This window comes from Alternaria dauci, chromosome 7 (assembly GCF_042100115.1).
Source record: "Alternaria dauci strain A2016 chromosome 7, whole genome shotgun sequence".
Taxonomy (NCBI): Eukaryota; Fungi; Ascomycota; class Dothideomycetes; order Pleosporales; family Pleosporaceae; genus Alternaria; species Alternaria dauci.
In genome coordinates, this window is record NC_091278.1 from 1,121,660 (window position 1) to 1,143,802 (window position 22,143).

At 54.0% G+C, this 22,143-nt stretch overlaps 1 protein-coding gene across 1 annotated transcript in view; it reads left to right on the plus strand.

Moving 5' to 3' along the window:
- ACET3X_007535 (uncharacterized protein) overlaps nt 1-21,930 on the plus strand; it is a gene marked incomplete at both ends in the record, with an annotated part of 29,927 nt that extends 7,997 nt beyond the window's left edge. Inside the window, 2 exons of the mRNA XM_069453692.1 lie at nt 22-20,154; nt 20,212-21,930. Of these exons, the coding sequence (XP_069304698.1) occupies nt 22-20,154; nt 20,212-21,930 (21,852 nt within the window). The remainder of the gene's footprint in view (nt 1-21; nt 20,155-20,211) is intronic.
- Between the last annotated feature and the right edge of the window lie 213 nt (nt 21,931-22,143).

The window sequence follows — 22,143 nt, forward strand, 5'->3', positions numbered from 1 at the left end:
ATGTTGATGTTGTGTATATAGGATACTTTACACCCTCGAACCCCGCCCTCGCATGCCGATGAACAACAGCAAGCAGAACAGCAGTCTTTTTTAGGCGATCGGGCAGTGGCCACGGCCACTCCAAGTCCACTGCCCGTAGGTGAGCCTGTCGATCAGGCCCACGAGGGTAGTGGCATAATCCCTGGAGATCGGCCCGAATTTCCTCTTTCGACATCAGACGATGCCCAACGCCTCACCGCCTCTGAGGACACCGACCGACCCAGAACACCACCACCCGAGCTGTCGTTCGAGGACAGCCGCGCGTTACTGACCCGTCTCACCGGTCTCCAGCCTTGGCAATTGGAAGCTTTCCCAGACGAGCTTCCTCCCCTGCCGTTGTCTAGGCCAGGTTCACCAACCAGATCACCGGATGTCTCGCGTCCTACAACTGCGACATCTCAACGCCGGCTATCCTCTACCGCCGTCCCCATACGGTTCCGCAAGCCCACTATTACCTCTGCCGCTGATCCAAGCTTAGCAACTAGTCCCGTTTCTGTTGCCTCACCAACTCGTTCTCGCCATGCCAAGACTCACTCTACAGAGTTTAGGAACTCTCGTGAGTTTCGACCACTGTATCTGGTGGAGCGCAACCGCAAGACAGATGAGATCGACGAGGTACTTCCAGCGCTTCCACCCAGTAGTGCTTCCTCAGTTGTCTCTGGCGCAGACTCGGAAGAAGAGTTCGAGTCCGCTCTAGAATCACCCTACGAGAGCGCTGGGCAGTCGTCCAATGACCCGTCTTATGATCCTCTAAGTGCCGTGGCCGACCTCATCTCGCCTCGCTATGGATCGGGACTCCAACTGCCTGAGGCTGCCCACCGCGAAGTTGAAGAGATTGAGGAATCTGGTCAAGCTACGCCGAAAGCTTCAGACTATTTCGCTCTTGCACAGGATACATCGTCACAGTCTAGCGGTCCAAACTATGAATCGCTTACTGCAGCGCTGGAGCATGCGAGAACGCAAGAACAGGATGAGTCGACCGATGAGGCTTTCATGTCAACCTTGACATCTCCTCAAGCAGAGACGCCTCTCGATACAAGTGCTCCGCTTGACGACAGGATGATGCGTGACGTGCCTACAACTCGTGATGCTGCCTTTGTGCCGTCGAGCAGCTCGACAAGACTTCAAGATGCTGCTCTTGGCGCTGTAGTGGGAGGATTGACAGCAGCTGCGTTGCGAAAGCGCTCTCCTTCACCGACTAGGTCGGAGCGCGATGATGTCGAAGACACCGTTTCGTCGATTGCAAAATCAAAGCAGCCTGCATTGGACACCACCGAAAACGTTGTCGAGTCATCGCCCAAGGACAAGGGTAAGGGTAAGAGTAAGAAGAGTAAGAAGGGCAAGAAGGCTGTCAAAGCCGAGTCCCCAATCCCTGCACCTCCCGAAGAAATCGTAGAGCCTTCGCCCTCGTTCAGCTTCGCGCCGACGTTCGTTGAGGACGAGGATGAGTGGATCAAGAACCGCTCCGGGTCCATCGTCACTGATGATGCGACGCTGGTTGGTGAACCTGTGGCTACGCCTGCAGATGCTAAGGCCTTTCGACAGAAGGTCTTGGATAGTACTGCACCGCAAGACGACGAGTCTCCTGAAGTTAGGCGCGCTACGTTTGATGATGTTGCCCACGAAGCTGCGAGGGGAATGGATTCACTTGATAAGGCGGAGAAGGGGCTTGGGATATCGACGGACTTTGCTGCGGCGATACCGACGTCTTCTTCAGAGGATAAGCGGGAGGAGCCGAGTTCTTCCAAGTCCATCGATGTGGCGACTGCTGAGCCTGTTGCTGCACCTGTTACGGGGCCCGCTACAGAGCCTGTTGCTGAGCCTATTGCTGAGCTTGTTACAGAGCCTGTCACTGAGCCGGTCGTTGAGTCAGCTACCGAAGCAGTTACTGAAGCAGCTACTGAGCCAACTATTATTGAGGAGGTTACACCCACACCTAAGGCCAAGAAAGGGAAGAAGAGCAAGAAGGCAAAACGCGCTAGTAAACAAGTCGAGCCCGAGCCATCGTCTTTACCCGAAACTGCACCTCAAGATGACCAGATCTTGCCCTCTTCAGCGTCGCAGCGAGAGACTATCATGCGGGATATTCTTGAGCCATCTTTCGAACGCACTGAAACGACAGAGAAGCCCAATGTCATGGACTTTTTGGTTCAACAAGAAGTGCCAGCCGCTCCGGCTGATGAGGCAGTGCCAAAGGAAATCGACTCTGCACTTGTTGCTCCTGCGAGCCCCAAAGAACCCAAGAGGGAGGTCCCAGCTGGGCCTGCCACACCCGAGCTTCATGCTCGGCCTAGCACATCTGACGGTCCTGAACAAGCCAAGAACAAGGTCAATGTCGAGGAGCAACGCCGCGCCTCCACCATCGAAGGGCAATCAGGAGGATCAGGCTGGGGTTCTGGCCTATGGGGTGCTCTTGGATGGGGCAAGAAGAAGGCGCCATCACCAACATCTTCGCCTCCATCCTCACCTAAACCTCAGTCCGCTGTCCTCGCTGCGCTGGCTGCTGCTAGGGAAGAGGCTAAACGCAAGGGATTGCCATCACCGCCGATTGTGCCTGACAAGAAGATTGCCACGGTCGGAATCAGGCCTACTCTGTCTCGAAAGAGTACACTGGACGAACCGTTCAAGCCACAGTTACAGGTCGAGACTGAAGTCAAGAAAGTTACTGTACCTGATGAGCAACCAGCCGAGGCAACCCGCGATCATGTCCAAGACGAAGCAGGCTCGAGCAAAACACCTCACACTGCGTTTTTCACTGATGATGGTAAACCTTCTTTCGCATTCCCTCAGACGTCAGCGACATCTCAAGAACAGACTTCCGACACTACCAAGGAAGTCCCTGCTGTCGAAGAGAAGGCTACCATGCAGCCTGAAGAAGTCACACCGTCCACCGCCTTTTTCACAGACGATGGAAAACCGTCTTTCACGTTCCCACCAGTGTCTTTTACACCTGCAGCTGCATCGACGACGGCCGAGTCTGAAGACCTGCCTGTTGCGAAGGCGTCGAAGAGTCCTGCTCTTGTCTCTCCGCGCAGTACATTCTTCACTGATGGCGGGAAACCATCATTCACCTTCCCGACGACATCGTCTTCTCCTGTCATCGAATCGAGCTCCACAGCCAAAGAAGTTCCCGTCACAGAGGAGCCTAAGGCCTCTGTGGATGTCTCACCGCGCACCACGTTCTTCACCGACGACGGAAAGCCATCGTTCTCGTACCCTTCCATGCCATCTGCTACTGCAGAGCAAGCTACACCGACCGCGAAGGAGACGGAAGTTTCGACAGAACAAAAGTCATCCAACTTCGTTCCGCCTCAGAGCACGTTCTTTACTGATGATGGAAGGCCATCATTTGCATTCCCATCAATATCCGTACCTGCTGCGCAAGCCGCTTCGATTGCCACGGATACGAAGATCGCAACAGGACAAGAATCTTCTGCGTCCGCTGTACCCCGAAGTTCTTTCTTCACCGACGACGGAAAGCCATCGTTCGCTTTCCCAACAGTCTCAATTCCCACCGAGCCCTCGGTGTCAATCAACAAAGGCCCACGCGTCGAAGAGAAGGCTGCAGAGCCTTTGTCTCTTGCTCGGAATGCTCTATTCGCCGATGATAGGCAACCTACCAGCACGATTTCTGACTCAGTTCCGGCAGAGTCAAGTGGTTCCGCCTATGATCGAATCTCGCTTGAGTCCAGCTCGTCGAAGAAGAAGATCATCAAGCCGAAGAAAAAGACGAAGAAGAGCAGCGTACAAGTTCCTGACTTGGATGAGCCTGTAACCATTAGTAACAAGACTGGTGATGCTTCCGTTGGCACTGCGGCGGAAACCTCAGGCGAGCAACCAGCTACTGGGCCTGTCGAGCGCCAGCCTAAAGCCGATACAGCTGTTGAAACTTCTATGGGAATTGCGCCAGAAGCTCGGGATGAACAAGTTGCACTTGAGCCTACGTCTTTGAGTGAAGAGCCGTCCGTTGTCGTTCCCGCTGAACCCGTAGTCGAGGTCAAGCAGCTACTGCCTGCTGAACTGTCTATTCCACCCGTCGATGAGGCCACTACATCTGCCAGCAGGAAGAGCAAGACCGCTGAGCCAGAAATCACAGAAGCGGAGGCATCGGCTGTCATTGTGCCTGTTGCACCTTCTGCTACGCGTTCGCTTGATGCATCATGGAATCCCGCACTGCGCAGCGAGAAGGAACCGAGTCGACCAGTCAATGTGAAACCTACAAGCGAGTCGGTGACTAAGACCGGGGATGTTGCTATTGACGAGCCCTTGACAAGGGACGTTGCGCAAGAGAAGACCGAGGGTCTTGAGCTCGCATCCGAAGTCACATCGGCCGTTGACGACGTTGCACTTGAAGAACCCTCTCTTCCTCTGGATTTGGCTACTGCGACAGAACAAGAAGCATCAGCCGAGCTCGAATCCTCTGTCCAAGACGATCTGCCTACGGCGAAGAAGGATGAGGAGAAGAGCGATGGTACTACGCCTCAGCAGGAACCTGTGACTGCTATCGAATCACCGTCCGCTACTGTCCCTGAGTCTGTCAAGGAAGACGAAAAGCTGTTTGATCAACCAACTGCCACGCGAGACATAGATCAGTCTGCTGCGGTTGAGGCTGCCAACGTACCTCTGCCCGATGAACAACCTGACGACGCTGCCAACGTACCTCTGCCCGATGAACAACCTGATGACGCTGCCAACGTACCGCTGCCCGATGAACAACCTGACGACGCTGCCAACGTACCGCTGCCTGATGAACAACTTGACGAGGATCTTATGCAGCCTCTCGAGAAGAGCACCACCACCGGCGTTGTTGACGAGACCAGGCCAGAACTCGATCTTTCATCAGCGCCTGTACAAGCTGAGCTCCCTACTACGCCTAAGACCAAGAAGAGTAAGAAGAGCAAGCGGAAAAGTGGTACTGCGACGCCCCTACCGGAGGTCGAAGTCGCGCCTGAGCAAACGGCTCGGCTTCAAACGTCTACCCCAACCAGTGAGCCAGTAGCAGCTATCAAGGAACTTCTTGATCAGACTCGCGATATTGAGCAACCTTCATCGACCGAACAGGTTGACGCTGTTGGGGTTTCACTTCCTCAGGAGAACCTTGACAATGTAGCTGATCCTGCCTCTATCCCTCTTCCAACTGCCGCTTTCGACGAGGATCTATCTACGTCACTAGAGCAGCCAACACCTACCACTGAGGCCTTGACTCCCATCCAATTGAAAGCGGAGGATGCTTCATCAACACCTACTTCAAAGAAAGATAAGAAGAAGAAGGGCAAGAAGAGCAAAGATGTCAAACCCCCTGTGGAGGAGGTCTTGACGCAAGAGGAAAATGCCAATATTGAGCCAAGTGTGGTGGAAGAGGTCACGAGTAGAGAGATCGCTCCAGAGGAGGCTCCTGTCACTGTACAAACGCCAGTGGAGCACACGGACGAGACCCAGGACGTCAACGTGAAGGATTCGGTTGCCGAGAAGGTCGAACCGGTTCTTCTCACAGAGCAGCCACAGCCCGATGTTGTCGACGATCAAGCACCCAAGGAACTCGCGGAGACCACAAACCAGATTGCTCCGACAACCCAGCCAACATACCCTGAGCCATCAGCAGCTGAACCAACTCAGGCAGCAGATCTTGTGGTTGGTGTTGCGGACGTATCTTCTACTAAGAAAGACAAGAAAAAGAAGAAGGGCAAGAAGGCAAAGATGTTGGTTGAGGAGTCTAGTACGCCAATTCTTGAGGAACAACGCGAGCTGGAAGATGTTCAAGCCGGCCCTACTGCCGCCGCTTCCGAACCCGCGGCAGAGCAGCCTGCACAACAGGCGGGAAAGTCGGAGCCTATTGTTGACGATGTGGTGCCTGTGCGAGAGGAGTTTCACTCGGAGACCGTGCAGCCTTCCACTGAGAGTGCAGTCCCCGACATTACGGAGCAGCCGGAATCGCTACAGCCTGCAGCAGTCGTCAAGGAAGAAGTCGAAACCCCCTCGAAGGATAGTGAGAAGAGTCAGGCCAGTGAGGATGTATCAAGCGTTCTGCCTACTGCTCCTCAGCGCGAATTGGAGCCTTATGCAGAAGTTGCTGGAGGTCAAGACCTTCCCGAGGCGATGTCTGAACTGCAACAGGAAACTGCGTCTGTTCGCGAAGCATTTGACGATGTCATCCCTGAACCGACGGTTGGTTTTGAGTCAACTTCAGAAATTGTTGGAAAGCAATCCACCTTTGACGATCCCCTCATTTCGGAAGTGGCTCCAGTCGAAGAACAGTCACAGCCTGCTACGCCGTTGGCAGAGGAGCCTACAACACCATCGAAGAAGTCCAAAAAGAAGAAGGTAAAAAAGGGTAAATCTGTCGAGATTGGGCCCGTCTTGGCGGACGCAGCCGATGTAAAGACGGAAACTGGACCTTCTATCGAAGCTGATGCATCCAAGCGAATCGTGGACGACATTCCGACTACATCTTCTAAGCCACTCGAACAGTCCCAGGTTGAGCCTCAAGCGGCAGAGAGTGACCGAGCACTCGCTATTTCTCCTGAACTCCCTGTCGAGCCAGTTACGGAAGTTTTCCAGCCTTCATTTCCCGCCGAGGATCTTCCACAAGAGCCATCACAGGAGACGCTGGCTATTGAACCAGAGACCGTACCTCTTCCAGAAACACCTGCCAGAGAGATTGACAATCCCATCGCAGGTGATCAGCTAGCTACACCGTCAAAGAAGAGCAAGAAGAAGAAGGCCAAGAAGGGAAAATCGACCGACACCGAGCCAAGTACGCCTGTTGCTGAAGTAGCTACTTCTCAGCCTGACCCGTTCACAAAATTTGCCCAACCTGAGCAACCTCCAGTTGAATATGCTCCTTCAGTGCGAGTTGAGCCCGCTAAACTAGAGCAAGCCGCAACCTTGGCTGAGCTCGTAGCTCTTCCCGAAACCGATGACAACGATCTGGAAGAGCCGGTACTTCCCCAAGTTGAGGCTCTCGAGGATGTCCCTGTTGCCCATGAGACTGCTGCCGAAGTCTCTGATAACGTCCCTGTCACACAGCGAGAGATTGCTCAGGATGTTGTCATCCCTACATCGCCCATCCAGTCCGCTGTAGAGACTGAGCCAGTCGCCAAGAAGAGCAAAAAGAAGAAGGGTAAGAACGTCAAATCCATCGACACTACCGAGCCTAGTACACCGGTTACTGAGGAGCCAGCACCACAGTCCGACATCCCTTCTGAGCTTCCCCAAGACGAGAAATGCGCCAAGGATCATGTGCCGTCGCCGCAGGAGAGCTCCAGTGGGATTCTACCAATTTCGCCGGAAGTGCAAGCAAATGAGGAGAAGGCCACCCAAGATGTTGAGCTCCCACAGCTTCCAGCGACACCTAGATCTGATCCTACCGCCGACGATACTGCTACAGCTGTCAAGCCCGATGCTACACCTGGCCCTGCTCTACAAGATACTACCGAGCAGCACCAGACCGAGGATAGCTCAGCGCTCAAACCTGAGCTTGCCGATATCTCCTCCGTTCAGCCAACCGACTTCGTTGCTGATGTTGCTACACCAGTGACACCGGTTCAGTCTGCCTTTACGAGCGAGCAGCCTGTACTTGACAATCCCGTTGGTCCCGCCGCTGAGACGGATCGTGCTCTGACAGCCGACCAGTCTACACAGCCCGTTCTGTCTGTAGCACCACCCGATGACGTTGCTCAACCTAATGAAGCACTGCCCGAGGTTCCGCGTGTCGAAGAAACGATGGAAGGCGAAGACGCTCCTAGCACGCCTAAGAAGAACAAGAAAAAGAAGAAGGCTAAGAAGGGAGCATCCGCTTCCGAGCCTGGGACTCCCGTTGTCGAGTCTGCGCCAATCGCTTCCGAGACCACTGTTCAAGATGCCCTTCCTCCCACAGTTACAGTAACTGGAGAATCGACCACTCGGAATGTTGTTCCCGAGCCTAATGCCACTGAGGATCTGCCAGAATTTGTTGAGGCTCCTGCTGCCGAGCAGGACAAGGAAAAGGCGGAGTCTACTCAGTTCCAGGAAGTTGCCCAGCCGGCCACCGTCGAGCAAACGCGCGATGAGCCCATCCCGGAGCAAGTTGCTGAGGCTGCACCGCTTTCGAACAAGAAGGCCGGAGCTGAGGCTGATGCGTCGGAGGAATCTTCTACGCCTGTCGAGGCTAGAATGCGAACTTCCGATGAACTAGTTGTCGAAGAGTCGGTCCCGCTTAATACTCAAGACAAGTCAAGAGAAGAATCCGTCGTTCAGGCACAGACCGTTCCTGAGGCTCCATCTCCGATCTTGACGCCAGTGGCTACTAACGTCCAAGACAACGTATCCCCAACCACGCCACCGGCTGAACATGTCACTGCCAGTACCCCGATCGATACTGCACCCGTGCTCAGAGACCAAGATGACACCTTAGTTACACAATCTGATGTTGTCACATCTGCAACTGAGCAGAAGCAAGGAGAGGAGACTACTTCCAAAAAGAGCAAGAAAAAGGCGAAAAAGGACAAACGTGCTTCCGTCGCTGATCAGCCTGCTTTGAGTTTGGTTCCTGAAGCGACTACCGAAGAAAAGCAGGTCTTGCAACCTGAGCCATCGGCGTCAGCACCCGAAGCTGCTGTAGAGTCGCCATCTACGTTTGCCGACCTTGCAGAATATTCGACAGCAACTACCTCAAGCAGAGAGCCCAACCTTGACACTACACCCGCTCTGGAGGTGTCTATCGAACGTGATGCCGTTTCCGATGCCACATCTCCATCTGTTCCTGAGGCATCAATCGCAGAGAAAGACGAAGCGTCAACCTCCCACGAGCCAACTGAGCAGGCGTCAATCATTGATGCACTCGTGCCTAAGGAAGTCAACACAATAGATGTCACAGAAGAAGTCGCGCCTCTCTCGAAGAAGGACAAGAAGAAAGCCAAGAAGGCGAAGCGCGCGTCGATCGCCCAAGAGTCTACTTCTATTCCACCCACTCCCATTGAGGAGAAGGCTGAGTCGATGCTGGAAGAGCAGGTCAAGTCTACAGCTCCAGTTGCTGAGGAGTCTACCTCTGAGGCTCCTATCGTTGAAGAAACGCCAATCACACTTCCCGATGTTGCTGTAGAGCGAACAACTATCCCTGAGCCTGCCCAAGATCCTGTTGCGACACTTTCGCCTACTTCCGAGGTACCCATTCGAGTTGAGGCTTTGCCAGAAGGCGCAGGCCTTTTTTCGACGGGAGACGAGGAAAAGGCAAAGCAGCCAAAGGGCGAATCGAGCACTGATGCCACTCTAGTCGAGACGCTACTAGACGAACCACGCGAGCGTTCTCTCGACATTGATGCTCCGAACGTTGAGCAACAGCCTTCCGAAGCCGCATCGGCGGAGACTGCCGCAACACCTGTCATTGTCGAGGAATCCAGCAAGGGCGAGGTGTCTCCCGACGTTCTGGCTGAATACAAGCAGGTTCCATCGACATCGGTTGTGGAAGAGAAGCCATCTGACGCCGTAGTGTCTGAGCCACCTTCTACATCTGCCCCGACCGAGGTGCACGTGGAGGAACCGGCAACGCCGTCTGTTACTGATGAGCCAGTCAAGCTTTCCAAGAAGGAAAAGAAGAAGGCGAAGAAGAACAAGCGCGGTTCAATCGCCCAAGCTGAGCCATCTGTACCTTCCACTCCAGTCGACGAGCCTTTCAGAGAGCTCGCGGAAGAAGTTAACGATGGTGCCGTTATCGATCAAGAGCCTGCGACACGAGTTGTCGAGCAGAAAGAACCCTTGGTTGCTGTCCCCACGCCTTCCGAAGAAGTAGCGGCATCTGCACCGCTTGTAGAACAGATCGTCACGAAACCCACAGAGGAAGAGGCCGTCGCGTCGACGTCAAGGGAAGAGTTGAAAACAGTGGAAAACGCAGCTGAGCATCCCTCAACCACCGAGGCCAAATCTTCTGAACCTTCTGCTTCTGCCGAACCATTGGCCCAAGCAGCCAACACATCTTTGGAAGAGCAGGCTCCTGCGGAGTTGACTAAGGAGAAAATTGCTACAACCACTACCGAAGCACCGCAATTAGATTCCGAAGACTCAGTCGCGTCAGCTGCAGTTGCTGCACAGGGGACTGCGAGCGAGGAGCCAATCACCAGCCGCGATGAGAACATTCTTGTGGAGGAAAAGCAGACCATCGTACCACCTGCGGCTGACACTGCCACATCAGACGAACCAACTTTGCCTGGAGCTGTCCAGCAAGATGATGAGCAAGAGCCAGAGGAATGGGCTACGCTATCGAAGTCGCAGAGGAAGAAGATGAAGAAGGCCAAACGCGCGTCGGCTGTCGAGAGTGAGCTATCTGAGCCTGCAACACCAGCTGAAGATTTGCTCAAGAATCCTATTCCTGGGTCTCAGCCAGCCGATACTCGAGCAGCTCAAGAGCCTGTTGACGAGCACATACCAACAGATGCAGCCCGCCAATCGACCGTTTCAGGTGAGGCATCTACCAGCGAGGTAAAGCAGGTCGAAGCGCCGCTTGAGCCGCCTACTGCGACCAGTGAGCCAACAAGCGACCCAACGCCAACTGAAGACCAAGCTACCACCGACGCTACTCCAGAGCATCCTCCCGACGATCCCAAGCCACCGGACAAGGAGTCAGATCCGCCTTCACCTTTGTCGAAGAAGGACAAGAAAAAGGTGAAGAAGCAAGCTAAGAAGGCGGTGCCTTTTTTAGCGGATGAGACGCCTGAGGCAGCCAACTCTGATACTCAGCCGTCTCTATCGATCCCTACACTTTCGGAGACCCAACTACCTTTCTCGGGGGTACCGACATCCTATCCCCAGCCTTTTATGAATAATGAGCTTGTTGATGATAATGACGTGAAGATTGAAGATGCAAGGGAGGAGCGTGGACGTGGGGAGATGGAGAAAGAGGAGGATCCCAAGGATGAGGTAACGAAGAGGGTAGTGGAGGATGCAGAACAGGAAAAGGTAGAGGAAAGCAAAGAGGGACAGATGGAGGATGCTGGAGCTGAGGCTGCAAAGCAAAAGTCTACGGTTACGGAGGATGTGCCAGAGACTATGATCACAGAGTCGAGTGTGGCTGAATCGGAGCCGATGAAGGCCGAGGAACGTGCTGCGCCGACCGCCTCGCAAGAGCCTGCAACTGCCGAAACAGATGCTGCAGCGTTGGAGATCGAGAAGTCAACACCCGTTGTGGAAGAGCTCGCATCTGAGCCAAACATCCTGACCACACCTGTTGTGGAATCATCTCCAGCCGTAGATGTCGAGCCGACGATCACGCAGGAAGTCCCTACTCCAATGGAGATGCCCCAGCAACATGCGCCCGCTCTATCGGATGCTGCAAGAGATCAACCGACTGCTCTGCATCCACAAGAGGAGACTGAAACGATTGTGGAAGAGGCCACTTCTACATCGACTGCACAACCGTCGCGCCTAGTTGACGAAGCTGACGAGGTGGATTCTCCTTCTAAGAGGAAAAGGAAGAACAAGAAGGCAAAGCGCGTATCCACTGCCGAAGAGTCGGAACAACATGTCGGCGACCTGAAGCTTGAGGACGACACTACGGACAAGTTGAGCGAGAACATTGCAGCTCCAGAACCCAAGGAGCTAGCCGAAGCTCCGACTGAGGAAGTTAAACCTCTAGAGAATTTAGTGTCCGTCGAAGATAAGACGGTAGTTAATGCTCCCGAGCCGGAAGCTCATGCGAAGCCTACTGACAGGGAAACTGCCTCCAACGATAATCAGGCAGCCACCGATGTCCAAGAGTTTGGCCATTCTCTAATTGCGACGGAAGAACACCAGCCTGTGCTTACACAGCTCGACAATTCTACACCTGTGCTTGATGTCGACAACGAGCCAACTACCGTGGTACCTACACTCGAAGATACGGAGCGTGCTGTGGGTAGTACCGAAGAACCTGCAATTGCTCCTCCAGAGGTTGAGCAAGCACGAGAGCCACAATTCGACGAGCCTGTTTCTTCCAAGAAGAGCAAGAAGAAGAACAAGAAGATCAAGCAAGCGTCTAGCACGATTGCCCCTGCCGAGGCTGCCCCTGAGGTTCAGCCTTCACAGCCGGAGGGACCGCCTTCGGTACAGCCCGAATCAACAAAGGCAGCGTCTGGATCGCTCGATGAGGTAGAAGGATCTCGTGAGATGCCTGTCTCTGATCAACACGAGGACACACAGCCATCTGTGACTTCAACCATCGACGCGCCAGCTGATGTGATAGTAACTGTACCAGAGGAACCGACTTTGACGCCTTTGGAAGAGGTACTGCAGCTTCCGCTAGCCAGCACCGATCGCGAAGTGTCCAACGAGGCTCATGGAGTTGTACCTGACCAGTCAGCGGTATCACAGCCTGCTCCGCAAACTTCTGATGACCTACAACTGCCCACCCAAGAGCTTCCGGTACCAGCGCCGTCAAAGAAAGACAAGAAGAAGAGCAAAAAGGCGAAGAAAGAACTTGACACTGCAGCACCCGTCGAAGACATCATTTCGGAACAACCACACGACTTGATCACCGAAGCTGCGCCTGCTCAACCAAGCCAGGACATTGCTGGGCCAGTCGCTGAACCAACACCAGTTGAGGATGTATTTGCACCAAAGCCAGATGATGTTGACTCGGCTCCAGAGAGCAAGGCCGGTGAGCTGACAACATCTGTCGATGCTCAGGTGCCTGTCATTCAAGAGGTTCAAGAGATACCAGCTCTTGTAGAACCACAGCCCGAGCTAGAAGTGGCTACCGAGCCTGTTGAAGTCGCCTCCCAGATACCGTTGCCCGAAGACCGTACTACCACCCCACCAGCTGAGACAATCGACAATATGCAGGTTGCAGTACCTGACCTCGAGATGCCGCCGCATGCCCAGATCGAGCAACCTTCGACACCCACTGCAGAACAAGAGACTTCACTCGATTTAGCTACCGCCGCACCTCTGTCCAAGAAAGACAAGAAGAAAGCCAAGAAAGCGAAAGCAAAAGCTTTGGGTATGACCACGCCCGTCAGTGGAGATGTAGTGGAATCTAAGGTTGAAGTTGCACAAGACGCTGCCGATCACAGCAACGAGCCAGCTACCCGAGATGCACCAGTTGGCGCGCCTTACGACGAAGCTGTGGTCGAGACACCTGCGTTCGCGGTCAATCAAGAGCTTCCACTCAATGATGACGCTCTTCCACTGCTTCCGACGCAGGAGATCAAGGAGGAACCCATCAAGTCCGATTCTACGACACCTTTCGTTGACAACGTCCCATCCGTTTCACAGGATATCACCCTGGAGCCTATTGTCGAGCCATCGAACAAAGACGAGAAAGTCCATACAACGCAGGATGCCTCCATTGCACAAGACATCTTGGCCGACGAGCCGATCAAGGAAGCTGTCAGCTACGATTTGTCGGCTCCTACTGCCGTCCTAGCACTCGTCGAAGAGCAGTCCACAGAGGCACCAGCAGTGGCCATCGAATCTCAAGCAGGGGAGCCAGCTTCGCCAACGATCTCGAAGAAGAAAAACAAGAAGAAGGGCAAGAAGACAGATGCTGTAGTGCCAGCGACCGAGGCTCTACCCATAGCTGAGTCTGACAGCGTTACTACGACTACCGATGATGTTAGGCCCCCTGCAACCGAGGCACATGGGTCTTTCGCACCAGCACTGGATGAGCAACCCAAGGTACAAGAAGCTGTGGTTCAGTCGGAGGATCCTGTACTGCAGGAGATGAATATCGATGCGCCTACAGCTAGCGAACAAGATTCGGCGCCACAGACAGCGGTTACGGAGGAAGTCAAGAATGAGACAGATGTGCAGGAGTCGGTTCCTGAACGCAAGCTGAGCAAGAAGGAGCGAAAGAAGGCACAGAAGCAGGCTCAAAAGCAAGCTACTGCTCTGGCTGATGAGATCAATATTGACAGTCAGCCTGTCGTCAAGCCTTCTATCGAGTTGTCCACCGAACATGCGGCCGAAGAACCATCGCCTGCCGCTGATGTTCTTGACACCACTCCGGTCGAACCTACTCAAGACCTCACCCCAGTGGTGCAGGAGCCTGTTGTCGAGCACGAGGCTTCTCGCGAGGTAACCGAACCCGTAACAGTGGATCCAACCGCAAAGACCATTGAATCGCTGCCTCCAGTCGCTGCAGTAAAGGAAGTGAACTCTGTGGCTTCAAAGAAGGGCAAGAAGGCTAAGAAAGACAAGAAAAGCACAACCGAGCCAGTTCATATTGATAACACAAACGAGCCTGTCACCGAAACGTCTGAACTTCTTGGACAAACAGAACCATCGGACGCGTTCGAGGTCGCGCCCATCACTACCGATCTATCACAGTCGGTCGATCCAGAGGGTCAAGAGGAAATTGTTCAGGATACAGAGCGATCAGTTACGATTCCGATCGAAGAGCCATCGAAAGAGGCGGCAACAAAAGCTCAGAATGAGTCTTTTGCTCCTGTCAGTGATGTTCCAGAATTCGTCGAGCAGCCTAGGGAACCAACCCCACCACAAGAGACGGATATCGCTGTGCTACCGGATAGCGCTCCGTCAAACGTTTCCAACGTACAAGACAGTTCTGTTTCTGAAGTTCACGCATCGATTCCAACAACTACGATGGAGTTTGAGCAAAAGCCCTTCCAGGAGCCGTCCTCGGATATCCCAGCCGTCGCACCAACTGTTGTGGACGTCGATTCCCGGACCGTAGAAGCCGAACCACTTCCAATACCTTACCCATCTGATCCCGTCAATGAGGTCGCTCCTGAATTGCAAGCGACCCGAGAGGTGGAGGACGATAGGATCGATGTCGCCAAGGACCCAGCCGAAGCGTCGGTTAAGCCAGTTGCCATATTGGATGACATCAGGGACATTCCAGAGGCATCGTCCAAGACTACCGACATCCAGCCGAGTATCACCGAGTCATCTGATCTAGAAGCTCCTGTTCCATCTTCATCAATCCTTACGGAGGAAGTATCCTTTGAGCCTTCTGGCTCAACTACGCACGTTGAGGAGACTTCGCCTGTAATCCCTGCTGATGCCTCGATGAACCAGGATGGCGACTCACCCAATATTACCGAGGCCACGATGGAGACCAACCGACCTGCGACACCAATCGAAAGCAGTGTGCCGATCGTCACTGAGACTGAGGAAAATCAAGTGCCTTATGTCTTTGATGCTACCCCGGAAGATACCCAGCGAAGCCTTAATGAAAAGCAGTCCATCGAGCCTACTGAACCTGTTGACTCTTTTATTGTACACAAAGACGCGGCTCCTGTTGCTCAAGACGACAGCCTTCCGGCAAGCGAGCTATCACCATCCCATAAGGCGGTTCAAGAAGAAGCTGCTGAATTGCGACTTCGTGCCGAAGCCCTCGACGCAAACCTCGCCGCACAAGAAGACAATGACAAGTCCTCTGCCACTGAGCCGACTTCTATATTGGAAATGGTCAAGAGGCTTACAAAGAAGAATAAGGCCAAGGCAAAGAAAGGCAAGAGTGATTCTGATACTTTACCGACGACTCCTGCGACTCAAACTGAGGCTGTGGTCGAGACGAAGGAGAGTTTCGGAATGCCTGCATCTGTAGCGGTGCCAGCTCCAGTAGATGAGCAGGTAATCGAGGAGACAAGAGTTGTTGACGCACAGATCCCAATAAAGGAGAGCCTCATCTCGACTGATACGCCTTCCCGTAAGCTGAGCAAGAAAGAAGAGAAGGAGGCGAAGGACAAAGAACCTACGATGAGCGTCGATGAGTCTCATAATACAACAACGCAAGCGAGCGCGCCGATGGACCACATTCCAGAGCCAGCTATCGAGCAGCCAAAGGAAGTTCTACAGGTTGATACTACGCCTTCATCTAGCGCCACCGTATTGGACTACACTCCCCAAACCATCCCGCCCATGGATACAGAGCACACGAGCCTTGTCCAGCCAGCGTCAGTCGAGATCCTAACCCCACCGACCGTCACCGAGGATGATCAAAAAGTCATTGCAGAAGAGGAGCCAGTGCCGTCGAGGCAGCTTGACAAGAAAGACAAGAAGAAGCTTGAGCAAACTATCGTGTCCGAAGATACTCCAATGGCTTCATCCGAGGATGTCACTTCCGCTACTGTGGCTGAGTCTCAAGAGGTAGCCTTACCTGATTATGGGTTTGCTGCTCCAATTCCAGCACATGTTGCCAACAAATCCTCTGAGATGAGCATTGAGACACCGAGTGAACTCGCTGTGGTGGATCCTGTTACCGCGCCGGAAACAGCAAACCAAGAGGAGGAAACACAAGTTTCTACCTCAATCGTGGCGCCGACAGAGACTACCAAAGACACTTCGCCGCCAGTGGCAATCGAGCAACAAGAGACTGCCCTCGATGAATCGTCTGTTCCATCCCGGGAGCTTAGCAAGAAGGATCAGAACAGAACCAAACAGGACGTACCAGTTGCGCAAGACCTTGCAGTACCCGCCACAAGGGAAGCATTGTTTCCTGAGTCCAGCGAGCTGGCTGCTGCGTCGCGACTGCCTGCGGAGCCAGATGTCATGATGACTGGAGTTCAGCCAGAACCTATTCCAATCGATTCCTCCGCTTCTACGCACGTCTCGGAAAGCACACAGGAGCATCGCGGTAGTGTTCATACCCAGGAGCGAGGACAAGAGCTCTCCACTGTCCCTGCTCTAGTACACACCGGGATCAAGAATGACAAGAGCACAAGTAAGGAGGAGGATGTGGTCAGAGCTGAAGAAGTTCGAGCCGAAGAGCCGTTGGCGGATTCATCAGAGCCCATGGATTATCGACCCCAAGTCTCCGTAGACGCGCCGGTTGACCCTGTTGCAGACGCGCCTCTCGTACCGGTAATGGAAGGTCAGCGTGACCTATCTTCAAAAGTCGAGCCTCAAGAGATCATCGTTCCAGAAGACAATGCGGAAGGACGTTTGACTGTCCAATCTCCAACGATCGAAGCTACGCCTAAGGCTGAAACAACCACAAAGAACAACGAAAAGCAGAGGCGCAACTCAACGATCGCTCCCACGTTCTCAGAGGAGCCGGCCAATGTCACATCTGTCGATCCGGGAGAAGAGAGAGGCGCTGTGCCTGAGGTGGACATTCTGCCAAAGGTTACACAGAACTCCCGCGAAAAGGAGACTCAAGATAACACGCTTCCCCTGAAAAACACCCCCGCAACGCCACCAGTATCCGAGCCAACTGCCGGGAAAGCTCCTAACAAGCTCAAGGGGTTACATTCCAGATCCATATCCAACATTTCAGTCCCTGATGTCCAGGTCAAAGCCACCGAACCCGACACCGCTCCTCAGCAACCACTGTTGCACAAGAAGTCGTCCAAGAAGCACAAGTTAGCAGCGTTGTTCGAGCGTGGCGCATCACAGGACGGCCCCAGCGCAGATCGCAACTTGCGCAGGGAAGGTTCTGGCAGTGTCAAAAACCTCGCCGAACGATACGAGAGCCAGTCTCGATCTGTTACACCCGTTCTACCCCCGTCTCCAGAGAAGCGTTATCTATCTCGATCTGTCACGCCGGTCCTACCTCCATCGCCTGAGAAGCGTCACGTAGCTAGAGTTGCGTCTCGTAGTCAACTTGGCTTAGCTTCGCCAGTTCGATCAGATTCGAAGTCACCAGCAAGAGAGATAGACTTCGCAGCCACCGTCGCCGCCAGTTTGCAAGAGTCTGGTTTCGATCCTGGATTTGTCATCAACGACGAGTCATTCCATCGCTCGAACTCTATCCCAGGAGTTCGCGATATCACGCCAGATGACGATATCACCGCCGCTAAGGAGAGAGCTAGTAGGTCTCGGCTTGGTAGCTTGAGCCGTTCTTCATCAGTCTCTGGCTCTCCAAAACTGCGACCGACGCAGCCTACCGGGCCTGATGTCTTACCACCCATCGAAGTGGCAATGGCACCCGTCGACAACGTGTCATTCGATCCACTTGACGTGCTCAACGACCCTGCTTTTGCAGCGCGAAAGTCACCTCCCGGTGTTCTTGAGGAAGCTGACCCTGATGAGTTGGCTGGGTCGTCAAGTCTCAGAAGGGCCAAGGGTAAGAAGAGACGTCATCCTCTACCAGAGACACCAGTAGATGCCGATACGTTGAGCACACAGGAGGACGCTTTGGTCGCACAGACTAAACAAGGCAAGAAGTCAAAGAAGGACAAAGAGCAACTCCCTCGTCAACGGGACGGTGTTGAGTATGCAACTGCAGAGACTCCGGTGATTGAGGCTCTCCAAGATGTGCCTCTTGCTGTTGAGACTCCAGTTGACTCCATGGTCCGCGAGGTTGAGCCTGCTCAGTCCGTGCCTCACGCGCCGACCAACACCGCTGTCCTTCCAGACATACCAACACAAGCAACAGACGTGTTAGCCACATCTACTGAGCCCGACCAGGTACAACCAAAGAGGCGAGAAAAGAAGACGAGGTCAACAAGAGCGGTCACAGAGGAGCAGCTTGCAGGCAAGGAAGACAGTCCAATCTTACCAGTGACGTTCGATCAGGAGCACCGCTCACGGACCGCTGAAGAGCCGAGGGAATACCCATTTCCCCAAGTGGTGTCACAAGAGATCTCGAGGCAGCCGGAGGAGGAAATACACAGGCGAGAGACAGAGAAAGAGAAGGCCCCACTGCTAAGAAAGAAGGGCAAAATGAGCAGGGGTCTTGACGAAAAGGTTGATGAGGGGTCTACAAGCACGATAAGAGACATACTACCCGCTGAGGCACGAACTGCCATCCGTGAAGTTCACAAACGCAGAACACATCCTGTATCCTTTGACGACGAGCGACCCGACGAGAAGCGCATACATACATCGGAGTCCAGTCACGAGCCTCAATTTGCCAGCGAGAGGTCGGCATCACCGACGCGTTTTGTAGTGCCAGAGCTTGCACATCTTGACAAGCGTTCTAACGAACAGATGTCCAGTTCAGGCGAAGCCCAATCGTCAACACGTGGTGTAGGGCCAGCCGACGAACCATCGTGGTCCTTCGCTAGGGCTCAAGACAATGCCGACCAGGCCACCACCAAAGCTCCGCCGGAACAGCCCGTCGAGGCAACATCACGTACACTGAGGCGTTCGAAAGATCCGAAGACTCCTCTCAGCTCATCGAAACGCTCGATCGCGACTGATCGTGATGCAGACAGCCCTGCTTTGCCGACATACCCAGCAATACCAGACACGTCCACTCCAAGCGACGAGTACGCGACGAAGGAGCGATCCTCACATCTCTTCGATTCCTCGCCGTCTACGCGCGCATACGGCACTTCACCAGCAGTAGCACCGCAAACGCCTGCTCACGATACCTACATGGTCGTTGAAACCCCGTCAAAAGATGCCAGTGGATCGTCGCGTGCAGGCAAGAAACCGCGCGTGGAGTCGCACCACGGCCGAGCATCGCCTACTAAGGAAATCGCACAGAAGGAGCCGTACCAGTCACTGTTTGGAGACCCGAACGAGAAGAAGAGTGAGACGCCTTCAACACCCATTACGAAGCCCGAACGTACCAGTACTCCAGGAACCAAGCAACTTGAATCTATCACAGAAGTCAGCCCAGATGACACTACCAAACACAAGAAGTCACGATCAGCAGCTGATGTGGGTGTGTCTGATCGAGGACTGAAGTCGGCTCGTCGCACCGAGAGTCTCAGGCAACTTTCTGATCGTCTAAGATCACCTCCGCCTAGCACGCCAACACCTACAGGTCGCCGGAGTGTGCAATCCACAGTCGAGAACACAGGCGGAAGAGAGTCGCCATGGCAGCAAGTTAACGAGGGCATCGATCGAACCATGGCCCTCAGTCCTGCGCGCCGTATGCCACGATCGTCCCCAAGCGCAGACCCGATGAAGCAGTACATTGCTGAGCAGCGATCGCCCAGTGTTCAAAGTCAACGCTCTTTGAGCAACATCGCAAGACTGAGGTCTCCAGACCAAGAGCGGTCTATGAGCTCTCTGAGCAACCACTCCGAGCGTTCGTTGCGAAGAGTGGACCGGCAAACGTCAGGTGATCTGAGATCAGCCTCGAGGCTTGGCGCGGCCAGTGCGCAAGACGCCAAGAGCGCGCAACCCAATCTCTCAAGCACGGCGCTCGCGGCAGGAGCAGCAGCCATCGCAGGTATCGCCGCCCCACCGGTTTACGACCCAGTCCGGGGCACAGGTAGAGGTCGCCGAGCCAGCATGGCTGAAACCTTTGTAAGTAGTTTGATGTTGTTATGAAGCTTGTTTCCTGTTACTGACTATGTTTTACAGGAAGCATGGGGGGAAGCCCAAAGGTCCCCTAGCTCGCCCTCACGTCCACCAAGCGTGCGCAAACGTCAAAGCATGCAAATCATGGACCTGCAGACCCAACTCGACCAATTGGCCGCACAAAACCAAGCTGTAGAAACTGCCAAGGCCAAAGCTGAGGAGGCCTTGCAGGCTGCACAACACCAGCGACAGGTTGACGAGCAGCTCGTAGCCGAGGAAGTCGACGCACGTGACCGTCAGATTCACCAAAGGGACATTGACATTGCGCAACTCAAGGACACACTTCAGCGGCTACAAGAAGAGATTGCACGCCTGAATCAACTCAACAACGCCCTGACAGAGGCCAATCGCAACCTGACCAATGAGGCAAACGAACGGTATGGGCAACTTCAGTCCGAGGGACAAATGGTGCATGAGCAATGGCAATCATCACAACGGGAGCTGGAGAGCCTTCGCAGTCAGTACGCTCAGCTTCAGTCAGAAGGCCAGGTCATGCAACAACAATGGCAAATATCGCAACGAGATTTGGAGGAACTTCGCCGCCAGCATACCCAGATGCAGCGAGGTTTGGCAGACGCCGTCCGCGACGAAGTTGGGGAAGCACTTGATCAACGCAATGCCGAGATCGACCGCTTGACTGCAGAACTCGCGACCGCGCGCGAACAGATCAAGAACCTCCAGAAGCAGATTCTAGCTTCCAAGAAGCCAAGCGAAAGCTTCCTTACTGTCCGCGATGAGGACTACTTTGACAGCGCTTGCCAACAACTGTGTCAACATGTCCAGCAGTGGGTACTCCGGTTCTCCAAGTTCTCGGATACGCGTGCGTGTCGCCTTTCGTCCGAGATTGCAGCTGACACTCGACTGGATGCGGCAACGCGGAAAAAGATCGACACTAGGCTGGACAATGCCGTTCTCGATGGGTCAGATGTCGACGCGCTTCTGGCGGACCGCGTCAGGCGTCGGGATGTCTTCATGTCAGTGGTCATGACTATGATCTGGGAGTACGTCTTCACCAGGTACCTTTTCGGTATGGACAGAGAACAGCGCCAGAAACTCAAGGCGCTGGAGAAGACGTTGTCGGAAGTTGGCCCACCTCGCGCCGTGGCACAATGGCGAGCCATCACACTTACCCTTCTTGCAAAGAGAGAGGCGTTTATGCAGCAGCGCGCCCAGGACACAGAAGCTGTGGTGCACGAGATTTACAGCACGCTGTCGACGCTTCTTCCACCACCGTCGCATCTGCAGAAGCAAATCCAGGAATCACTGCGCAACGTCATGCGCTTGGCGGTCGAACTATCAATTGAAATGCGGACTCAACGCGCAGAGTACATTATGCTGCCGCCACTGCAGCCTGAGTACGACACCAATGGCGACCTTGTGGCCAAGGTTACGTTCAACGCCTCCCTGATGAACGAGCGGTCCGGCGAAACGACGTCCAACGACGAGCTCGAAGCCCGTGGTGCAGTAGTCAAGGTAGTACTGTTCCCACTAGTAGTCAAGAAGGGCGACGATTTCGGCGAAGGCGAGGATGAGATTGTGGTCTGTCCAGCGCAAGTGCTGGTGACAGGAACAAGGAGTAAGAAGGTAGTCAGGGTCATGAGTGGAGCCATGTCGATCAATCGTCCCGACTCACGATCAAGTCGCATCAGCCGGGTAACGAGCGTTGCGCCTCCTGAGAGTACCATTATGGACTACGAGCAAGGTGGGAAGAACATGTTCTAGATGAGGGTGTGACTGGGTTGCACACGTTTTTTTCTTGTATTGTTTTTGTAGCGTGGGAGGATTCTGTATTGGGCGTTCAGGACGGGAGGCCTTATTGTTTGGCTACTTTGTAAAGTTTCGTTTGTTTGGGTAGCGACGGGATTTTGATATACTACTACGTGGAACGTATGGATTGGGATTATATATTTAGTTACGACAGTTCAAAGGCTGTGG